Genomic DNA, 23,118 nt, shown 5'->3' with positions numbered 1-23,118 from the left:
AGTTGAGGTAAATGCCAAAGAATGAGCACAAAAGTTTCTAAATTTGGTGATGGTGAGCGGATATTGTGTTTTCATGGACCACTGATGTATGAAGCAAAATGCATAAAGTCAGAGTTACGTGATAATAAAAACTACTTTTATCTTATTCATTACAATGGTTGGAACAAGCATTGGGATGAATGGGTTCCGGAAAGCAGAGTTCTGAAGTACAACGATGCCAATTTGCGACGACAAAAAGATTTGTTAAAGCAACACGGTAAAGACAAAGCCAAGAGAGGGAAGCCTTCTAAGTTTACAAAAGGGGAAAATGGCAAAGAAACTTCTGAGAAACCAAAGAGAACAGACATTCCACAGACATCTTCGGAGCCAAAGAAAAAGAAATCAAGAGTAGAATCATCTGTGGAAAATGAAGATGCATCATTAGCCAAGGTTGAAGTTAATGTGCAAATTCCAGACGCACTAAAGCCCATACTAGTGGACGACTGGGACTTGATAATGCGACAGAAGCAGGTTTGTCAACTTCCTGCTGAAAAAACCGTTGAAGACATCCTAAAAACTTACATGGAAAAATCCAGTGACTCTGTGGAGAATAAAAGTACCCTTCGTGAACTTACTTCTGGCATAAAAGAGTACTTTGATGTCATGCTTGGCTCGCAGTTACTTTATAGATTTGAACGGCCGCAGTATAATGAAATATTGGAAAAATATCCAGATCTTACTATGTCCCAGATTTACGGCAGCTTCCATCTTCTGCGATTCTTTGTCAAGATTGGATCGGTGCTTGCATACACGAACTTGAGTGAAAAGAACATGGCAATATTAGTCAGGCAGCTTCAAAAGTTTCTTGACTATCTGCAAGAAAATGTATCAACTATGTTTGATGCAAATAATTATAAAACCACCACATCTGAATATTGTAAAAAAGTGCCTGAATAAATGAAGTGATGAAAAACTATTAAACCTGCTGCATTTTTGCTTTGAGACTACTGCATATGGCTAAGCTTTTCAATTTAAATGCAAAAACTTCTTTTGTAAAATCATGCAATATACAGTATGTTAACGGCCAAAACCTGATTTTGTGAGAGATGTATGTACGGTAACTGGTATTAATGTAGAACTTATTTAAAACTTAGACATATTTAAAAGGCAATTATGCCTAGTAAAGAGGTTTACTTGAAAGAACTTATTTGCCAAATATACCAATCATATTATTGCAGCAATGCTTTGGAACTAATCATTGGTCACTGCCAGTTTGTTTAGTAGGCCTTTGTGTAATTTCAGGAAAGGTGCTCCCAAGTTATGTGTACACTACCGTATAATTTCCTTTGTTGAGGCTGCTTTTTACACTTGCTATGTAGATATTCTATTTTTTTTTCTTAAACTACATTTTTCATGTAGGATTTTTTCAGAGAAATTGCCTGTACTCATATATATATTTTTGTGTAAATCAGAGTAGAATATGGCAAGCAAACCTGCTGAGGCCCTGCACCTCACCGATTCTGATTACAATCAAAAGAAGAAAGAACAAATTTCTTCTCGTTTACAGAAACGGGATCAGACACGTCTCACTGATGCTGATCGCAGAAGAGCTGTGAGGGAGGAGGCAAAGGTGACCGAGGAAAAATTAAGCTTCTTTACTAAGCATTTTCAGGAGGAATTCCAAAACATAGAGAACATGATAAAATGTGAAGCGATTTCATCTGGAGACCGTACAAGTCTGTTGGAGCATTTCGACTCGATCACTGCTTCTTTTCAACGTTTGCAAAAATTTTTCAACGACTCTGTCATGTTCTTGAGCAGTTATGAGTCTAGAAAAGCTCAAAGTCAACTGACATCGTTGCAAGCAAAAATAAATGACAAAAGAGCTGAGATGTTGCCCAAAAAGAAGTTTGCTTTCAAATCAAAGACTAAAAGCTCAACTGATACAGGTTAGAAATTTCTTGTGGAATATCTTAGATGTCAGTACATGTAATACTAACGCTTTCCTGTTAATAATCTGCGTTGTTTTTGTAGTAACAGCAACAAGCAAACCATCAGTTATGGAAAAGTACAGCAACAAAGCAGCACAATTTAAGCAAGACTGCGAAGTTTCTGGGCAAAATAACGAATCCATTACATTGAAAAGTGACGACATTAATTTAAAAGACGTTTCATTGAGTCATCTTACTGGTTGTAAAATTTTTTTGTTCGGAGCGCCAGGTACAGTGCATATTAGTGACGTCAAAGGATGTACAATTGTCATCGGCCCGGTATCAGGTTCAGTGTTTGTCGACAGGTGGGTCACTGTGTCTACTGCGTTGCAATTGCCACCGATAAAAACTGCAACTTAATTGCTTATAACAGTCACTTATCTTTGTCGTGTTCAGATGCCACGATACAACCATTGCCGCTGGGTGTCAGCAGCTACGCGTGCACCATACTCACGACACAGACTTCTACTTGCACGTGACCAGTCGGGCTATCATCGAAGACACAACCAATGTTCGTTTCGCCCCCTACAATGTTGAGTACGTGGACCGAGAAAAACACTTTCAACTTTCCGGTCTGGATAAAAGCAAAAATAACTGGACCGAGATTGACGATTTCAACTGGCTTGCGATGGACACCGCTTCGCCGAATTGGAAGTTGATCGACGAAAGCGAAAGAAAGACAACGTGGGAATGATTACACAAGTTCAATGTTGAACTTCTTTTTTTATTTATGCCTGTATTGCGCCATCCAGTGTTGTGCGTTGTATGGCTTCAGAGGTGACCTCTGTCGAGTTTTTCCTCTGTATAGTACTGGACATAAATTTATTAATACATGCTGGTGACCCTTCTGCTACGATTACTCTTCTTAATTTTGTAATTTTTTTGTATCATACTTCACCGATCTTGAACAAATATTTTTCAATAAAATTTTAACGAGATAAAACAATGCAGCGTCCTGTTAGCTTAATTTACGTATTGTTGCTTGATATTTAGCGAGTGGAAATTGTTTGTTTCGAAACAATGCTCTCGAATAGAAAGCTGCTGCAGTGCGTGTCATACAACTAAAGTTACAACAACGACCAATACCATCTAAAGCGCGAGGTAGTTTAGCTTTAAAATAAGCCACCGTGCCATGTTTTTCTACTGAAGCCACGCAGCGGAAATTTAGCTACCATTATTAACAATGACGTACACAATGGTCACGTGATCTAAGTTTATCGATTTCGCTTGGTTAGCCAAGCCACACAAAAATTTATTCGGTGGGTAAAATTTTTGCGGGGTGTAGATAGAATGTGACCAGCAGTTTCACGCACAGCATTACTTCTATAGACGAAGTTAAGCTTCGCTTCAGTATGAAACAAACCGAACGGGGAACAAGTTTATTACCGAACCGAAGTAAAATTATGAAGAATTTATACAAATTTGATCTTAACTTTTCATGCGGCTAGATAAAACAACATATTTAGGGCAGATGGACCTAGGGCAATTGCCGGAAGGCAGAACAAACCGCAAAGAAAGATTGTGTGACTAAAATTCTTTGTAAAACTTAGCTCCCTGTTGTTGCGTTGTTTTCATAAAAGTATGTCAGGACAATAGCACATTAAATTTAATGTGTTACTGTAACCTACTAACCGGTAATTTCCTGTCTTTGATGTGTGTTTATCAGAAATCGTTTCTAGATGTTTCCTATACTGCATGAACTTACACATAAGCGAGCGATACTAACGGAAGTTAAATGATTTGTTGCCGTATGAACGGTCGTCGTTTTTTATACGGAAGTGATTTCAGACAGTAGCTGACTTTGCGAAAATATAACCAGCCCAAAATAAGTGAAGAACAGGTAAAATAGGTCGCATTAGTTCCACCAAGAACGTTCTGTTTAGCCTATTGTTAGTCGCAGACGAAATAGGCTTTATCGCAAAAACAAACTTGTCTAAGCCTTAGAAAAAAATACGTTATTGAACACAGTCAATTTTAACGAAAAATGTTGTTGCGATAATTGTTTATTTTTGCGAAAATTGCAATGCGGTGTTGATTGCAGTGTTGCCTTGATTGAAAAAGCATAGCTTGAAAGATGAATCGCAGCCAAAATAACTCTTATGCCGGGTTGGTGGACGAAAGAAGAGCTACGGCCTTTATCGTCATTGAGACGATATTCTTGGTTTGCGACATTTACCTTATCCTGGCTTTGCTTTACTACGCTGCAACCAAACTGTAAGTATACATACACGTACGTGGTCATGTAAATATGATAGGGATGGGTTATCGTTATGGTTATAGCCTACGTTGGTTTGGATCGATAGGCCTATGCGTAGACTAGTGCGACAAACAACTTTGTTAAGCGTATAGATATGTACAAGAACAAAAGCATGTACTGTAGAATAAGAGTGCTTCAAGAGTCACAGAAGAAACTGCTTCCAAAGATGGAAATTTGTTTGGAAGCATAACAAACTCAGACTTGGCAATGACACAGTCTATTTCAATTCTTTTTTCAGAGCGACTTCCCTGCAAGGTGTTGGGAGCCGAACAATGGAAAGAAGAAAGCTCATCTTATTTGTTCTTGTGGTCTATTTCGCACTTACTTCAGTCGGAAAATTTGCTCTGGCCCAATGGATTTACTACATATCGCCCGAAGTGGTAACTAAGCGATATTGCGCAACATTTTCTTTGGTGTTTCAAGTTTTTAATACTACAGGTAAAAGTAGTGCAAAAAATTTAATGTTTTGCTATTTACTTTTGCTCCTATGGTGCTATACGCCTGTTTCTATATCTTAACCAAAAGTATATGCTCTTATTGTGTCAGTAATTGATTTAGATGTGCACCTTTTTGCCGTTTTCATACAAACAGCTGAATGCAAAATGATATTTTACATACTTTAGAGAAAACTTTGGCAATAGAAAAATAGCGATAAATACATCAAAAAAACTTTTTGTGATAAAACAAGCATGCAAATATGCGTATGTATATTTGCTAGAGTTTATTCTTATTTCGTGTAAGTTTTATACACTATATGATTTACATTAACGCGACGTCAATTTCAAGAAGTTAGTAGTTTAAAAGTTAGTCATAGCAATAATTCATGGCAAGCGTCGCCGTCACGCTACATCATATGCAACAAACTTTTAAAACCAAGACCGAATCGCGAAGCGTCCAATATGACGTAATAAACAAAGCTATATTTCAGTTGCGAAAGTCGTTCTCAGCTTTGTGCTATGTTTTATAGGATTAATTTCGCTTTACTCCTTTCTTTGGCTGCGACAGTACACTCTATACCTGGAACCACACTTGAGACATTATTCCACGGTTTGCATTATTAGGTAGGTCGAACTTATACTATAAATTCAGAAGAACTTAATTATTGAATAGCCACTTGTTCAATGTTATATTGTGAATTTGTGATTTCATTTTTCGTTGTTTGTTTAAATATTGCTTACAGCCATACCCGATCACATTTAAGAGAACTCTTGTTGCCACGGGTCTTCAGAATAAACGACTAAAGAACAACCTTTGTATGGTTATTTTTCTACACTTATCTGTATTGCTTACAGGTTCAGCCGTGTCTTGCTGGCAGTTATCATAATTATTGGAACAGCGTCTCTGATTGGTGTTATTCTGTCCAACAGAGAAGAGAACTTTTCTGTCATCGAGGGCAGCAACGCTTGTTTGCTTACCACTGAGAGTACTTTAAACTCTGTCGTAATATACACCGGATATTCGGTCATCATTATATTGCAAGGTATCTTCCCTCCACAAAACAAAATTAGAACACGCTTTCGTTTAAAAACCAAGAAATAAAAACCAACATATATTTCCTCAGCTTGCATCCTTTCTCTCTTTGTTCACATCTTGCGAAAATATCAGGCGTCCATGCGTGTCAACCTGGAAGGTTCAGGGTCGTCGATGGACGAGAGGATCCACAGACTCGTGCGCAACTGTACGATTGCTGCCGCGATATCCGCAGTATCCGACGTGACTGCCATCATACTAAGGATGATCTTGAGAGGAAATATTGCTGAGTTTGTAAGTTAAGAGTTTCCACAATTTGCTACAGTTTGCCATTAATGTTCCTATCGTTTACAAACACTCAATGGCATCAAGTGTAGATGGCGAAAAGGGTAGTAGAAGGTGGGCCTATAGGTCCCTCTACTTTTACAAACCAAACGTATTAAAAATTGGTAGACTTACGGCAAAACTCGAGTGCCGTTGTTATAGATTTTGCATGCCAGCTCACATGAGCCCACCCACTTTAAAAAGGCTGCTGGCATCAGGGACATACACCAGTCACGTGTGCATTGTATTCCTTTGCAGACAATCTTCACGATTTGGGACATTGATGCCTTCATAAATCTTACTTGCACCATTTTATGCTTTTCGAACTGGAAGGAAATTCTGTGGCCGTGGCCAGATCGTACTGAAAAGGGAGCAGAGCAAGCTCAGATTTCAAGAATCAGCGGAGCCACTGTATCAACTAACACATAGAAGCTTTAGTGGCGTCTTTCTGCTTTGTGAAAGTACTGCGTCACTTTATTAACACTACCACATATGTTGTTTGCGATTGTGTGAACTGATGCACAGGTGATTGCGTGGTAACAAGCAATTAATCAAATACATTGACGTAGCTACGAACCTTGTCATTGCAAAAGATTTCCACAACTGCTTCTTTAATTGTGCTGTCATACCCAGAAGTAACAGCGTGTAGCCTATTACGAAAGTGTACATAATGCACTGTGTACTTCTTTGGCCAATATTAAAAAGTCACTCCTACACAGCAGTTGTAGTATCATGCTTCCATGCCCACTTAAAAATAACATTTATTTAAGTAAGAAGGACTTTCGTTTACAACAAATATGCTACAATACTATTGTTGTTACCAATGTTATAGATAGAAGAACAATGCAGAAAGGACGTATACTGAGCAACGGTACTCCAAAGTAGGTCGGTAATCGAGGTAAAAAAAGCGATCTTGCAGTTGAAAGAAGATAAACATAGGTTTCATCACGTTAAAGATGATTTCAAGCTAGCCACTTCCTGATTTTGACAACATGTAAATGTTGTTGGTTACTTGTTCTGGTCTTATGATAAAGCTTTAAAGGAAGTCATTGAAATTTAACCATGCTTGGTTCACAAACCTTTTCAGTTATGAACTATAACGTGCTGCGTTTTCAAAGTATTTGCATATGCGCTAATTTTGTCTAAAGAAGACTTTTGAAAGAAAGTTTAATTCGTACTGCTGGACAATCGGGCCGTTTGGTTATGTTTTGCTGATCTAAGACCGCACCTTAAAGATTGCACTGGTCAATTGTTATCGAATAGCTGTAAAGTGGTAACGTAAAAATTTCTGTTCTATTCATTTTGGTTGAAAACTAGGCTACGAGAGCAAATATGTGGAAAGTTTTTTAGGGGTAGTTTTATGGTAGTAAACACTGGACAGTAAGAAGATAAGATACTGCAGATCGAGACAGCAAGGTGCTCCACTTTTCACATAAATTAATCAACATGTCAACAAACTGAACATTCGTCGGGAACTTAAACTTTTAAAGTTGAAACCTGTCTGTATCTGCGCATGTGATTAATGAAAATCTTTGTTGCCATTACAGGTAATGTTTTATTTCAGGTGTCAATGACTAACCTCAGATCTCAGATAAATAATAAAATGTCAGCACGTAATATGAAATAATGTAAACGCAATATATACTGATTGAATCATTAGTCAGCCCATTCAGACAAGTTTTGATCAATATTTGACGATGTATAGTATAACTCCGATGATTGAATGTACCAGCAAATACATTTCAACGTGTTTCCTTTTGTTTATAGTGATAAAGAATGTCAGGGTTTTCAGTATAACTTTAAAAAAAAAAAACAGAATTTTAACAAATTCTTAACAATAAGTTATCTTTAATTCTAAAACTATCTTTTCAGGTTTGAGTAACAGCTTTCTAGTGAAACATTTTTGATGTTTTCCAGTTTCTAGTCAATACACTAATTTTTATACGAAACCCCATAACAGAAAGTGTAGATGCCTCATTTCAAACAGCCAGGAAAGGTTTGCATTAGGCTAACACAAAGTTAAGAAGCTTTTCTCGTTTGTCATTCGTTTGTTGCCGGTTTCAGTTGAAACGAGTAATGAAATCCAATTGAGTAACTTGTTAAAATAAACGGTAAACACGACCCTTTGCTTAGTAAACTTTAAAAAGTTTATGTCATGGTTAAGAAACTCTGTGTAACTTATGTTATAAAGTTTGTACCCAAAGTTAAAAAGCTGAAGGCCAAGTTATAAGAAGCTCCAAGTTTCTCTCCAAGTACAAAATGATTGTAAAGCAGCTAATAACCAGTATTTTCAGTCTTTCGATATACGTATTGTATTTTAATTAAAACATACTGGTCTTCTTTTATAGTGTTGGTTCAGTTTTACTCGTAGTTTGAAAGTGCAATGGCTAAAATACAAATGTACTTTAATAATGGCACGGACGACTTCATAAGAACAAACGCCAGTCTAGCGATCGCTTTCATCGTCATGGAAACGATTATGTTGATCGGTGGAGTTTACCTGTTCACAACTTTATGTATATATTTGAAAGAAATGTAAATAATGCATTTTAAATTCACAATAATAAATTAATGTAAATGCAGAAATTGTCACTGCATTAATTGTCATATATGATAACCAATACCGCAGATTTCAAGAAAAATGTTCGAGTGCTGACAGCTTAAGAAGAAAAAGGATCCGTCTGTTACTTTGCGGTCTTGCCACCTTAAGCACTTTAGCTGCCAGCATAAAGTTTGCTTTGGCCCAGTGGACTTATTATGTTCCTGAAGATCTTGTCGCGCAAGATCCGTTAAAATACTGCATAGAGATTGCACAGATATTTCAACCAGTGCATTGTGTAGGTATGTACAGCAAGCGTATTGCCATGTGATTTCCTGTACAGATTCTTAAAGCTATGCTCTCGGCATATGAAAGGGAAATACGGTCTGAGCAATGTATGACCACTGTGCGCGTAGTTGTGTGGGTGCACTAAGGCGGTTTGCATAAGGATATAGAAAAGCACGAATATAGGAAATTTACGAGCGCACGAGCGCAATACTAATTAAACAAATCCTGTGAAAACCTGAAGTTAACTCGCGCACACATAACACTACATTCACATCCTTCGCACCGGATCAAAAACTGTACAAAAGCATAAGTTTGCCCAAACGCGTAAAAAATTAAAGGTAACATTGTTTTAGGGCAGCCTATAACTTTATAGATTTGTCTACTATTTTTATTGTAAATGTGACTTATATGATAGATCTTGGGAAATATCCTTGACGAAGAACACCCTGACCATATGTTAGTCATCTAAAGTTTGTTGCGTTATTAATGAAAATTGCTTATTTGTACATTTTAAAATATCTACAATTTTTATTAGGTTTTTTGATGATATACGTCTTCTTGTGGCTCAGGCAATACTCTTTTTACAGTGAACCATTTCTGGAATGTTTATCGAACAAGTACATCAACGCGTAAGTCGGTTTATTGCTGATCATCGTAAAAATATGCACGGTTTTATTTTTACCACATTTGATTTTTGTTTTACCTGACTTTATAATTGTACACCCCTGTAGCAACTCATGAAATCATAGCAGGAACCCTGTAATATTCCAACACCTGAATATTCTCAGCGCAAATGTGCTGAGAGCCGAGTTAACGCAGACAATTGTCGATAATTCCAAGTTCTTGGATAATTTGTCAAAGTTTGGTTTAGTTTGAGCATTAGTATTGAATAAAACTGAAGAATTTGCGAAAATATTTAGCTAAGATTCTTATCACAGAGTTCAAATTATTCCGGCGTTGGGATGAAGGTGTAGGGACGCATGAAACAACTAATTAATAACGAAGTACATGCAATAGATGGAGCATATTTCCTTTTATTTTAGAATAAGTTGGACTCTTTTGGCAAGTATACTTTTGGTCGGAGTTTCTGGTACAGTAGCTTCTGTGTATACAGTTACAGAGGAGGAATTTATCTACATAAACGGCACAAATGCTTGTGCTTTCAAAGAACACACTGGGCCAAATGCAGTAATAGTATATACTGGATACTCTCTCATTATCTTCGTACAAGGCAAGACGGCTTATTTGAGAAAAGCTTTGTAGCCTTTATAATCAAAATAAACTTACCAGCACGCCGACACTATGTTTAGTATTTCATAATTACGCTATGTTTAGGTTGCCTGGCGCTACTGTTTTTCTACATTACAAGGCGATACCAAATGAATATGAAAAGAAGTGATATTTCGGGCACCAACAGGCTGCAGGTTTTATTGCGGAATTGTTCTGTTGCCGCGATTGTCTCTGTGACCACAGATCTGGCTGTGACCATACTTGACTGGGCCTTAAAAGAAAAAGTTTACGAACTGGTAAATAAGCATCTAATAAATTGAAAATAGGTTATATTTAGGGCTTTGATAACTGTATTACTTTGTACTGTAATTGTACAGCTTCACACTTGTGTCCACCTTTACACCAATCGCTCTTGCAATCGTTTTTAAACTTTTAGGTTCAGCTGGGAATATGGGACATTGCTTACGCGATAAATTTGGCTTGCATTCTTTTTTGCTTCTCAAACTGGAAACAAATAGTATGTCCTTGGTCTAAACAAAAAAATGGTGAAAGAAAACAGTCTTGTGTTGTTTAAGACTTAAACTTAAAGAAGTATCATCTTAAGCAACTGTTTCCTATTGTCCCGGCCTTTCGAGTGAAGATCATGATTTCATGCGGAAAGCAGCGGATCCTTGATAGATGGTGTCCCTTCCAGCCAGGTTTGTCACCGGCTTGAAACCATTGCAAAGAAGTCAATTTACTGTAGCTGCTGAACTTCTGCAAATATTTCCTGGTCCACCTCACAAAACACATGTATTGTCTCCAGAAATTTTCTCTCCACAAAACGTCATCTTAGTTCTAAGATACGTGATGTAACTCACGCATGCATAATGTAAATACGTTACTGTTGAAGTACTGTTGTATCTATGTAGGCCTGACCGATTGCATGCACAAATATGATACAAAATGTGCTTAGTTATTGCAATCACCGCTTATTAATTTGCTATGTGATGCCCTTCCAAATTCTTTAAGTACATGTCAAATTGAAAATTATAACGTAAAGATTAAAAAACGATTACTTCTGCCTTAACATGGACCAGTGTTGAAAATTCGATTGTTGTGTTGGTTTGTGCTGGTTAGAACAGAGATGAAACTTCGAATCAGACAACTGCATTGAACAACGACTTGAAGCCTTTGGGTATAGGGACAAGGATATAAATCAAGAAAAAAATATGACCATGCATCTTCTGGTTGGCTTGTAACGAATCGAAAAATCGAAAACAAAAACTTGCATGTTAGTTTTTTAAACAGGTTTTAATGTAAGGTCAGTGTAGACGTTTTTAATGTAAGCTGGACGTACTTCACTGAACCGTGAGCGTTTCTGGTACAAACGCTCTGGGACAGTTCTGGACCATATAATAAAACCCAGCTGGATCCGTTAGTACACTTTACTTTTTAGCTATTGTTAGAATATAAGACATAATATATTACTAGTGTCTTAACAAGGTTTAGTAATTCTACGTGAGAACGGGATCACGCCATCACGCTAAGTCCATTAAAAAATGTATTACGTTAGCTACAATTACATAGAATCTTGTTCAATCATTGCGTATAGTCTTACAGATATTCATTGTAGGAGAGCTTCTTATGGTGGTTAGTTAATTTATCCCGGCAAACTCAACCCCAGTCAAAACAAACGCAGTCGATTTTATCCCGCAATGAAACGCAAAAAGTTGATGAATTGCTATGGTAGAAAAATACTGAAAAAGTAAACATCATCAAGTACATGGGGCTGAATTAACTGGGGTTTAGTTTACTGTAGTTGAATTGACCAGAGTTGAATTGCCATGGAAATGTGTGAAATGCCTGTTACTCTGTTAATTGTGAACTTACTGTTTAAAATTTTACTACAGTCTAATGTTGACACATTAATTAAATTAAGTTTCTTTAGTAAATAAAACTGTCAAATTAAATTGAACACATTCACTAAATGAAACTATACTGTAGTGCGTGTTATGATTGCCTGAACAATAACATACTGGTTCCCCTGGGCTTCTACCCTAAAACCTTCGACGCGACAATTCTCGTTTTGAGCCGTTAAGAATGGATTTTGGTGACCGCTAAAAAATTTTAAGAGACCGAATTTTTTAAAGACTAATTGCCAATTTTCTGCTGTCATTGCAAAAGCATAGCCTACTGTATAAGCTTTGAGAGACCATTGGTGAAATCTGTGACCGTTTCAGTCTCCAAAAGCACTTTGAATATTTGTTGTTTAATATAGTTAATAGTAATAGCTACTAAATACTAAAGTGCATGCAGCTAATAAACTACAGTGTGTAACTAATTTAGCTAACGTAGCTTATGTTACAAATATTTCTAATGCAACTACAAAATACTTTTAATACTACAAAAGCTACAACACCATTCGTTCATATGTAAACATATACTACGGATCATTCTAAATCAGAATTTGTACTTACTACCTTGGACATTTCATACGATATCTTTGCCACTAAATACAGTGGTAAATACCAAAATGTAATTAATTTAACGATTGTAAATGTAGGGTAAGGTAGGAGCAGATACCTAAATTTGCAAAATACACGCAGAATACCAGCTTTGTTGGAATTAAGCAACGTGTTTAGCTTTACAGCTTTGCTGCTTTTTTCTGCTCGTTAATTGTTTGTGAGCGTATTGTTCACATAAACTACGATTTGCATTCACGTTCCAATTCACGCTCAAGTTTACGGATAAAGTAATATATTTTAATGTCACAAAAATGAATTATTTATTATCCAGCAAAATTGTAAAGCGTTATAGAACCAAATATACGTCATGAAACGATACAAGAAATCCGCAATAACTACAAACCCACGTAACGTTTTTCCGGCCGGGTTGATGAATTATCTTGATTTTAAATTCAATAACTGAGTGCCTTATTATTTTGGCCTACGAGCTACTTTTTAAATTTCAGGTTGAAATAATTAATTAGAGTAATAAATGAGCTTTTATATCATATGCTTAATATAGGTTATTTCTTGATATATATATATTTGTATATAAGCTCCTGGGTATGCTTTACTTGTAATCTGTATTAAACGATTTTGTCTTAATAAAGAATTAATGGAAGCGTTCAAAGGCCAACAGATATAAATAATAGTGCATAGTTAATAATTGAAACGGTTTTGAATGTTTTGTTTGACTCGATTTGATTTTGCGTTTGACCGTTTAATCACGTTTGACCTATTGGGTCTCTAGTTGTGTCAACACTCAACAGTAGTTATGAAACCACCAACGTTACTGTGATGCAGATGTTCAAGCCGGTAGTTTTATTTACTTGTCTTGAATGGCACAACAAAACAGCATCGCTTTGCCTTTGCTTTTAATTAGTCGATCACATTGATGTATCGACATTCCTCATTTATAGGCGGTAGTCATGACGTAATTAAAACTTACGCAAATGTTCAGGCCGCCTGGTTTATGTTTACGCCGTGCAAGGCACAAAGAAAATTCAGTGTATATTTGCTTTATATATTCGTTGCTATACTGACCAAGATGGCGGCTATTCGTGTATTGGACGCATTTCTCTATAACAATAAATTATCAATAATGCAGTTACGTTACGTACTAACATGGTTTATAAAAACATAGCTTAATGAAGTGAATGTTTTGACTTTTAAGCGTTCATCCCACTTGACCATCTTTGTCAACATTATGAGTTGAATGCAATCTTTTGTACCACACTAAAAAGTCTGTAACTGTATACTCTTTGTTCATAAACGTTTAGCTCCGCCGTATTACGTATTTTGTACGTATATCAGTTGGCCAGCAGCCCAAGTGCATACTGTTGTATTTACAGAATTAAAGGCACAAAAGTTAACGAAGTTGTATTGTTATCAGTATAACATAACATGATGATTTGACACAGGTATGACACTTGTTAAGCTTACGTTTAGTCACTTACCAACATTCTGCTATATTAATATCCCGAAACAATTCTCCTTTTACCTTTTACCTCTAAGATATAAATACAAGTAATGACGTCTATTGGGCAGCATCGTGAATTGACGTCACCCGACAAACCTCTGCCATTGAACTGTTTCCAGCAAATACACGCGTATAGGCTACTTTTAGACACTCTATACGTTTTAACTGCACGCACTGATACATCGCTCCATTTAGATGGACAATTTTTTATTTTTGGTATGTTTGGTTGTTATGAAAATTGGAATGTGCTTTCTATATGATCGGATTAAGTGGATGGAAAAATTTCTCCGCACAGAAAAAGGACTCTGTTTCATCTGTATTATAACGCAAACTAAAGTCAAATAATTATAATAATTAATCATTTTATTTTTCCGTATTGGCGCGGTATAGTGACAAACCCAGAGCCCTATGTTAAGAACATATGCGCTAATGCAGCAGCGGATAAGGGACAAAGCCTAGCAGGTTTAAAAAGTGCATGAATAAATTTTTAATTGTTGCTTATACAGTAAGTCGCCATTGTAAGTAGCACATCGTAACCTTTACAGTTTACATGCAAGTTAGGACGTATTATAAATTTGAATGTGTGGGTACTGTTGCTAGGACAGTAAGAGTAACACGTCAAAGAATTTTGCTGTTGACGTGATTTTTCGCCAGAAAGCGCAAAAAGCACCGAAGTAACAATATAATCCAACTTTTAAAATCGATCCTAAACTAGACCTCGTTAACTTAATTTTCTTGCCTCCTTTGTTCCAAAGTCTGAACCAATCACGTCGTTTGGGCAAAAATTCTTTTGCAACGACTTTAGATTCCAAAGTCGGCTTATTAATTTCGGTGACAATGTCGCTGTGACACTTACATGATATTAAAAACAAGTCTAATTTCGCTAGCAGTTACATATCCTGGTTCTATGGCTAAGTAAAGTAGAGCTAATCACACTAACACTATTTTTTATATGCTATGTCAATGATCAAGATCGTTGTGATGTCGAAGTGGGCAGCTTTTTGTTTCATCTGCAAGAAATCTGAATCGGAAAAATGCTAAAACTTTCTATAAAAATACACCGGTTAGTAATAAACAAACAACTTTAATCCAGAACGTAGGATGAAAGTCCATGGAAACGCCCCAACGTTACAGTTAATAAATCAATCGCTTTTATGGCACTGTAATTACGTTTCTCGTACAAGTCTGTATTCAATTCCTAAGGTTTCATCACCTTCATCATCTCTGTTGCTTTAAGTGAAATGACACCACCAGGTTTAATATAACTCCAGATTGCCTGACTTTTTATTTCTTTACGGGTTCAGTCGCGTTCTTGTGGCAGTTACTCTTATCGGCGGAATCGCATCCATAATCGTGGTTATCTTTACTAACCCTGACGGTATTTTTGTTGTAATGAACGGAACAAATCATTGTTTTTTTACGCGAAGAGATTCCATTACATTCCGCTGCTATTTATGCAGGATATACTCTTGTTTTCACCATGCAAGGTGAACTACAGTAAATTTTTTTTAAAAAAATGCGTTTAAAGATTTTTACATTCTGTATTACAAATATAAGTTATACGGTAATGTTGTGGAGAGCTTCAACTGTCGTTGCAACTATAATAATTAGTATCACAAATGAAAAGTTCATTACAAAGATAGTTTCATAAATTAACGGCTGCTTGTTTCCTTTGATGAGTGAGACTTTTTTGTTGTAACCTTGGCGATGTCCATCACCGTTACGTAGCATGACCATCACCGTTACGGTCTACTGAAATTGTGCAGTTTTAATGTAACGTGTTAACAATTGCTTTTCCAGTTGGCTAAACCTGTTTCTTCTATACAGCATGCTTCTTTTTCCTTTTTTACAACATTTTACGACGATATTGTCAATCAATCACTGGATCTATTAATCTCCAAGCTGCGGGATCTAGGTCTAAGCAACGTTTACATCGACTTCTGCGAAACTGTATAATCGCAACTGCAATATCAACTGTTTCCGACATATAGCTGCAGTCGTTTTGAGAATTTTTTCCATAAAAGCGGTCACAGAGTCGGTAAGTATGAACGTTTCCGATGTTTTCAAACTTAGGGCTAAAAGTTTTCAACTCAGATATAAGCAAATGTGTTGCCGAGCAACGAGAGTTACCAGCAGCCTGGTGTAAAGGTTTCAAAGTAATTGTGATGAAAATGTGTCATGTTTTGCTTACTGTTGTTTTGTACAACCATGTTTGTTGCTGTTTCTTGCCTAACTTATAACTTCTTTACAGGTAGCTTACGCAATATGGGACGTCGACTGCTTTATTAACCTCGCCCGCACAATTCTATGCTTTTCCAACCGGAAGCAACTTATCTGGCCGTGGCCAAGCTTATGCAGAGATGGAGACGCTCAATTGGTTGAAAGAAGTGAAGCGATGAGTCGAGTGTGGAGGACTACTTCACAAAAAATGAAAAAAAAACTATGCCAATGGGAGTACGGATTCTACAAACAAAAATATGTTTACCGTGTTTAGCTCAATTCAAGTTTATATAGTTGCACCAGTTTTGACTCACACGTTCAGGTTTCCGCTTTTCACAATGTTTCGAAAAATATTACATAGAGTTAACAAACTTTCCGTTTTTTTGGTTCTAAATACTAAAAAACTATATTAAATCTACGATGCACACATGTTAACTCAGCTCATGCGCCACAGGTTAGTACTCATGCCACGGTTAGCCACAGGTTAGCCACAGGCCACTCAACAACGCATAATTCGTGTTCTGAACATATTAGCCGCATGGCTGATATTCTACTCAAGTGGAAACAAACGTTTCAAACCTAATTGGAACATTACGAAGTACCATGCAGCTATGCTTTTCGTAACGTTTTTGATCTACAGTAGCCTATTTGCAACCTTTTAATTTGGAGTCTCTTCATGAAGAATAAAGCATTTTTTTAAAACTGAAATCAAATTCTGAAAGAGTATGGGTGGTTCCAAATCGCCTTTCATCTCGTGCCTGTCCTCTTAATTTTTTTGTTTCAGACCCTATAGCAAATGCTTAGTTTTAACTGAAGAAAATATTTTGGACAGCTTGTTTGTTTATTTGGTATAGGTTATAATTACTCTAGTGTTAGAAAGCTAATTAATACATCAGTTTCGATGTGCAATTTTGGAAAAAGTGAAACTGTTTTAGCTTTCTATTTTTGTTGTTTTTAGCATAAAATGTTTTCGTTGAAACACCTTTTGCCGCATATGCGCCATTAGCAACAGCGTTAAGCTGTTTCTGTAAGACATGCGCATATAGTTTAAAAGCAATTTTTTGTTATTAATTGAAAAAAAATCATATAGAAATGTGTGACAAAATGCATGCTTTGTATTTTTTCACTTACGTTCATAGAATTTAAGATATTCATGTTTGTAACGTATTGTGACGTACATCATAGTTTGTTTGCCGTGCGCTCATAAACACGTTTATGCTTGTTATATATTTGCAAATCTGATTACTATAGTGATTCACTTCACGTAGGATAAGTTTGTAGTTTGACTTTTTATTTTGTGTTTTTGGTAGAGTATTCAGAACACGCGCAGTTAAAGTGTATATTTATCCGTGTGGTTAATCACGTGTTGGTTGGACGTCTCACTTTTTATTACTTGTGCAATCATTTTAATGTGTAGAATTGTCTCCAACCCGTTCACGCCTTCCCTATCCTAGGCAAGTAACGCCACTCATTGCTAATATTAATTAGCTTGGTGGGCTATGTGCCGTTGAAACGTAGCTTTGGGTTCATTCGAGTGATTGCGACGATTGTGACAAGTGATTGAATGAAGTTGTGTCAAAAGATTAATGAGATGTTACAAGAATTAGAAAATCTGTTGCTGTTATTCTGCCTACAAATGGAGGCATTTGGGAAGTTGTAGTTTGGCCACAGTGACTAACCGTAAGAGCGGGAAGTTTCCTGGACAGAAGATTTTAACGTTAAAAGTGCAATGGTTAAGATATGTATCCGTTATCCTTACAGCTTACTAAACTAAGGTGAAAACAAAGAAACTACTTTTTACGGGAAAGGTTGTTTAATGATATAAACCGACATTTTCCAGCGTGATAGGCAAGGCTTGTGCAGGCCCAAATCTAGCTGCAACATTACATGTGTGTAAACTATGAATAGAATCACAGTTATTAAAAATGAAAGGTATTTGATGGACAGATTTAAAACAGGAAAGTCCAAAAATAACCTCAGCACAAACGCATTTTATATTGTCTGTATAGAAAGCTGGTCTTGTGATGATCAATCGGTTGATACAGTTACATTTAAAACGTATATGATAGCTATATTGGACTGATACAACAATATAGAAGAAGCTTTGACCATGAATCAGACTAGAAATTTTTCATTGCATTTGTATAGGAATGAAGGACGAGCAACCGCCATTATTACACTGGAAACGTTTTTATTGGTGTGGGGAATATACCTGTTGATCTCTTTGATTTATTACGTTGCAACCAAACTGTAAGTTTTAATATGTAATACGGTTTATATTTCCATATAATTATAACGAAATTGTTATAGTGGTTTCAAAACTTTCTGCGGGAAGTTTTGCCACTCTGTGTTGTATACAATGTGTTCATTAAAACATTTAGTTTCGACTTAAACATTAAATTATTTGTTTATAGATCATACTTAAAAAACAGTAAAAATCTCTAAATCAATTTAAACTTCTGTTCGCAATTAAATTGCAGTCGAAGCCTGCCTGATTGTATCATAACTCAACATTGTCAAAGAAGAAAAAGAGTTTTATTTGGTCTTGTAGTATGTTTTGCGGTAATTGTTGTTTCCAAACTCGTACTTGTTCAATGCATGTACTATTTCCCCACTCATTTGGCAACTGGAAGCGTGTGTGCGACGTTTGCGTTAGTTTTTCAAGTTTTGAACTCGATAGGTGAGCTTCTTATCTATAGCATACAATCATACAATAAAGTTTTTTATTTTCTGCAAAACTGTTTGTCGCATACGCTGACATATTATTAAGACTTGAACTAACTGACTTTTCTGCAGCTATTTCTTCGAATTTCAGGACACGTTGCGCTTTATTTGTTTCTTTGGCTCAGACAATACACGCTCTATCAGGAACCACATCTGAGGCTTTATGCGACCCCTTGTTTGCTGAGGTAAAGTTCTACCTTAAAATTCCATCTTAGATCTAGAATGTACAACTAAGTTGTAATTATAAAGTTTGGTAAAATCTCCGGTGTAGATTTTACCCTTCACTACAGTATAAGTACTCAGCTTAGTATGGTACAACTTGTATGCTTATTCTTACGGAAAAGGAGTTGATTGTTTCTTACAGGTTTAGTTATGCTGTCTTGGCTGCCATTATTATGGGAGGAACAGCTGCGATTGTAACCATACCTCTGTCAAATGCCGAAGCCAACTTTAATGTCATTGAAGGAACAAACGAGTGTGTTTTGATCATGGAAGACCAATTGAATTCCGTCGTCATTTATGCCGGTTACTCTCTCGCCGTCGCAATGCAAAGTAAGTAAAATCTTCGTTTAAATATTTGATAATAAAAAAAACTTTATACTGTATAATTCTTACAAGTATTGGTGTATATGATATATGTAGGCCTATATGATACTTACAATATATATGTCATGTCATACGCAGTATGCACTCTATCCCTTTTCATCCACATACTTCGGCGGTATCTTCAGTCAATCAACGTAAATGTGAACCTTAAGGCAGCAGGATTCAGGTCTAATAAACGTTTGCATCGGCTTTTACGAAATTGTACGATGGCGGCGGCAGTATCTGCAATTGCTGACGTCATTGCCGTGGCAATGAGAGTCACCTACTTGCAAACTTCACCGGAGTCGGTAAGTTTTAAGGCTTGTGTACTGTTAGTAGCTTATGCAAGTACACCTTTGCAACTGACTTCTATAGTCAGCAATTTACTGACTTGTTTGGTATATTGCTTTTCAGATATTTTACGCAATTGCTGTCACAGATTCTCTTATTAGTCTTGTGTGTACGATCTTCTGCTTTTCAAACTGGAAAGAACTTCTTTGGCCGTGGGTTCGTTCCCAGAATGTAGATAGACAAGTTCGCAGAGATAGTAGGCCAAGTATATCGTCATGGTTGTAATTCTCGTGGGTGATGTTTTGATTGACTCAACAACGGCTATTTTTAGTTGAATGTGAGTACGCCCCATTGTCTCAGCAAATCACGATGATAGGATTGCGCAAAATTGATTAAGATTCAAATGGTTAACTGTAGCTCGCATTCGTAATACATTTTACATGTGTGCTGGTCCTAGTCGAAATACGTTCTCTTTCTCTACGAAATATTGCAATTAATATAGTAGCTGTACTTATAACCTTAGTTGTAATGAAAATACCATTTCATGAAATTGAAACGTTTTAGGGCAGTGGCTCAGTTAAACTAATTCAAATATTTTGTATGATATAATGGCAGAATGTGCTTTTATTTGTTCAATTGAAATGATAAGATTTGGTTTTATGAAATTGTAAATAAAATGATTACCGGACAATTGTTGTTGAAATTTATTGTATGCTGATGTTTCACTAAACCATTTTCATCCAGACGTAACAATAAGTGCACTGGTGATGGTACGATTTTGGTGGCTTTTTAAAAGTGCGGCTTTTACATTATAGATTAATTATTATAGAAGTATAAATTGTGCCTATATTCGCATATTTATACTTTATATATAAAGATAGCCGCAAGTGTACATACCTGTTGTAGTTATGTTTAGCTTGGGGTAAATGTGGCAAACTCAGCCCGCTCATGGTGCTTGCAAATTCTAAGACCTTTTGTAGATGACAAATGCACTTTGCTTCTTATTCGCTTGCGTTTCAGTGCCACAGAAAGAAATGTCTTGGAATGAACCTGGAAAGCTTTACAGTAAAAACAATTAAATTGTAATCTATTTTTGGCACTATTTTGCTATAGTACTCTAGCTTCTATCTAATAAGGAAAAAAATATTATAACGTCACGATAAACAACAATGGTAGTCGAATATTCGGTCATCAGCGTGTGATCTCGCATCCCATGCACTTTGTTCAAGAATGAAAACTGCGTACTTTGCTGTTTTTTCTCGCCAAAATAAATTAGTTTTGCAAGACAACAGAAAAGACAAAAGCAAAGACTTTTCGAAACTATTGAATACTGCTTGCTTGATTAATTATATACCAAATGAAACTTGATGAAACTAACTTAAAAGCGCCAGCAGGAATAAAACTGCAAGTTGATTCACGAAGCAGAATTGTAAGTCGGGCCGGGCTTTTCGGCTCGGATCCGGGCTTTTCGGCTCGGATCCGGGCTAATTAAGTTTGAATAAATATCGGCCCAGACTGGAGTCCGAATTTATAGTCACACTCTGCCACAGCCACGACAGCTTTGTGTCGTAATTTCACTTTCTTCACACGAATGTATTTGCGCGCATAGTGCTAAAAACCTCTCGCAGAGCGCAACTTACAAAAGGATGACAGTCAAAGAATGATTTCAAAGATGACTTTGGTTCATTCAGGAAAATTGATTTTCGAGCCTAAATCGGGCTTCAAATAAATTGTCTTATTCGGTTCGGGTTCGAATTAACAATGTAAGGCCCGTTTACAACTCTGCCTCGAAGGAAGAGTCGATTGCACTTTGGGATTTCAACCAGGGCAGCTAAAGTGTTGTCTTCGTTTCAACCACCCCAAATTACAAGACAAAGCGGCTCAGAAAAACTGTCACGCTTAGAACTTGAACCACAGAAAGTATTAATATTTTCTGTGTCTGCGAGAGTAGGAAGTAAATTTATTTTAAACCAGTAAGTTCTTAGTAACCTATGCACTATAGGTTCATGGGTCGGTATATATAAACTGCAGCTATACGCAAATTTTAACGACGACAAGTCAAAATACAAATTAGAAAGGAAAGTTATGACTGCATGACACAGTGGCCAACTAAAACATCAAAGAGGCAAAAAGACGTGCACTTAAGCATCTTTTTATTAATAGATTTCCTCGTAGATGCGCTACACGTCAGGGATTTTTGGCGTACCGGCATTCACCAATCTTAACTCGCACCATCGTCTTCTTCTCGGGCTGGAAACAACTATATGGGTCGTCTACGAATTGCATGGATACTTAAGAGGTCGAACCAACAACAGATCGTTCAGCACTTGATTTCCTTCCGTTATGGGTCGAAATGTTTGATTCCGATGCTTCTTGTTGTTGCTTTGTATTCTTGTTATTTGTACAGTAATGGTTGGCCGATGATAACTAGATGAAACTTTGTTCTATGTTCGTGATAATTTCTATGATGATGATGATGATCCTGATGAAAATGATCATGATGAAAATGGTACCTGATGATGATCTAAATTTTCTTGCCTGGATATGTTGCTGCTTTGCGGGGGATTCTATCAGTTCGCTCTCTAGTGTATGCGAAAGTATAAAATTTTGATTGAAACTGGATAGTCTCTTTTGACTGTCGTCGGTGTATCACAATGATGAAACTCCATTCATCATGTACAATAACAAAGCCTTCCCGTGGCGAGAATGCAATTTTTCTACTTAATCGTTCTACAATGAAAGTATTCCAAATCTTCGATGTGTGTGAGGTGATGTTCATTAAACACTGTTTCCATAGGCAATAACTTCATTTTGGATCGTAACAGAAATCCTTTTCTGAGACTTTTTTGATTTCGATCTATATGGAGATTGGAGCCAATCCCTCGTTTGTTTGGCATTCTCGTTACTTTTGTGTACAGTGGATCTATTTACGGCGTCAATGCACACAGAGTTCCAGAACTTTAATTATTTCGTGTATGTGTAACATATATGTGACTATATGTTGTTGCTGTGTTTATTGTTATACTTTTTTAATTTGTGTTTGAGCACTTATTTGGATTTCAACAGCTTTGGTTTTATTGTTTGCGTATTTTTTCTGTTTCGTTTGTCGATCGGCCGTTTTTTTTTTATTTTTTTTAGCTTTTTTCTGTTTACTCAAATGGTTTATTTCGTTAATGATTCGCATGTTTTGCGCTTTGCATCTTTGTGTTAATGTGATTTTTTCTTGTCGCATCTGTTGCGTGAACCAATAATGC

At 36.5% G+C, this 23,118-nt stretch overlaps 5 protein-coding genes across 5 annotated transcripts; all 5 read left to right on the top strand.

Moving 5' to 3' along the window:
- The first annotated feature begins 21 nt into the window (after positions 1-21).
- On the top strand, positions 22-1,398 carry LOC143459757 (mortality factor 4-like protein 1). Its single transcript, XM_076957026.1, has one exon. The coding sequence runs from the start codon at positions 22-24 to the stop codon at positions 934-936; it is 915 nt and encodes a 304-aa protein (XP_076813141.1). The 3' UTR covers positions 937-1,398.
- LOC143459748 (tubulin-specific chaperone C-like) lies at positions 1,381-2,916 on the top strand. Its single transcript, XM_076957015.1, has 3 exons — positions 1,381-1,928; positions 2,014-2,275; positions 2,367-2,916. Exons 1-3 carry the CDS (start codon positions 1,460-1,462, stop codon positions 2,662-2,664), a joined length of 1,029 nt encoding a protein of 342 aa, XP_076813130.1. The 5' UTR covers positions 1,381-1,459; the 3' UTR covers positions 2,665-2,916.
- A 345-nt stretch (positions 2,917-3,261) lies between these two features.
- Positions 3,262-6,735, top strand: LOC143473185 (uncharacterized). Its single transcript, XM_076970061.1, has 7 exons — positions 3,262-3,810; positions 4,012-4,184; positions 4,466-4,665; positions 5,195-5,288; positions 5,520-5,707; positions 5,789-5,991; positions 6,280-6,735. Exons 2-7 carry the CDS (start codon positions 4,045-4,047, stop codon positions 6,448-6,450), a joined length of 996 nt encoding a protein of 331 aa, XP_076826176.1. The 5' UTR covers positions 3,262-3,810; positions 4,012-4,044; the 3' UTR covers positions 6,451-6,735.
- A 1,503-nt stretch (positions 6,736-8,238) lies between these two features.
- LOC143453673 (uncharacterized) lies at positions 8,239-11,147 on the top strand. Its single transcript, XM_076954957.1, has 6 exons — positions 8,239-8,556; positions 8,651-8,862; positions 9,384-9,477; positions 9,892-10,079; positions 10,184-10,374; positions 10,515-11,147. The coding sequence occupies exons 1-6, from the start codon at positions 8,405-8,407 to the stop codon at positions 10,650-10,652; spliced, it is 975 nt and encodes a 324-aa protein (XP_076811072.1). The 5' UTR covers positions 8,239-8,404; the 3' UTR covers positions 10,653-11,147.
- A 7,070-nt stretch (positions 11,148-18,217) lies between these two features.
- Positions 18,218-20,544, top strand: LOC143461349 (uncharacterized). The gene is made up of 6 exons (XM_076959241.1): positions 18,218-18,514; positions 18,745-18,944; positions 19,080-19,173; positions 19,353-19,540; positions 19,673-19,881; positions 19,988-20,544. The coding sequence occupies exons 1-6, from the start codon at positions 18,375-18,377 to the stop codon at positions 20,147-20,149; spliced, it is 993 nt and encodes a 330-aa protein (XP_076815356.1). The 5' UTR covers positions 18,218-18,374; the 3' UTR covers positions 20,150-20,544.
- The last annotated feature ends 2,574 nt before the right edge of the window (positions 20,545-23,118 follow it).

The sequence above is a fragment of the Clavelina lepadiformis genome, chromosome 1 (genome assembly GCF_947623445.1).
Source record: "Clavelina lepadiformis chromosome 1, kaClaLepa1.1, whole genome shotgun sequence".
NCBI lineage: Eukaryota > Metazoa > Chordata > Ascidiacea > Aplousobranchia > Clavelinidae > Clavelina > Clavelina lepadiformis.
The sequence above is the reverse complement of the archived record's forward strand: the minus strand, read 5'-3'. Positions and strand labels throughout refer to the sequence as shown.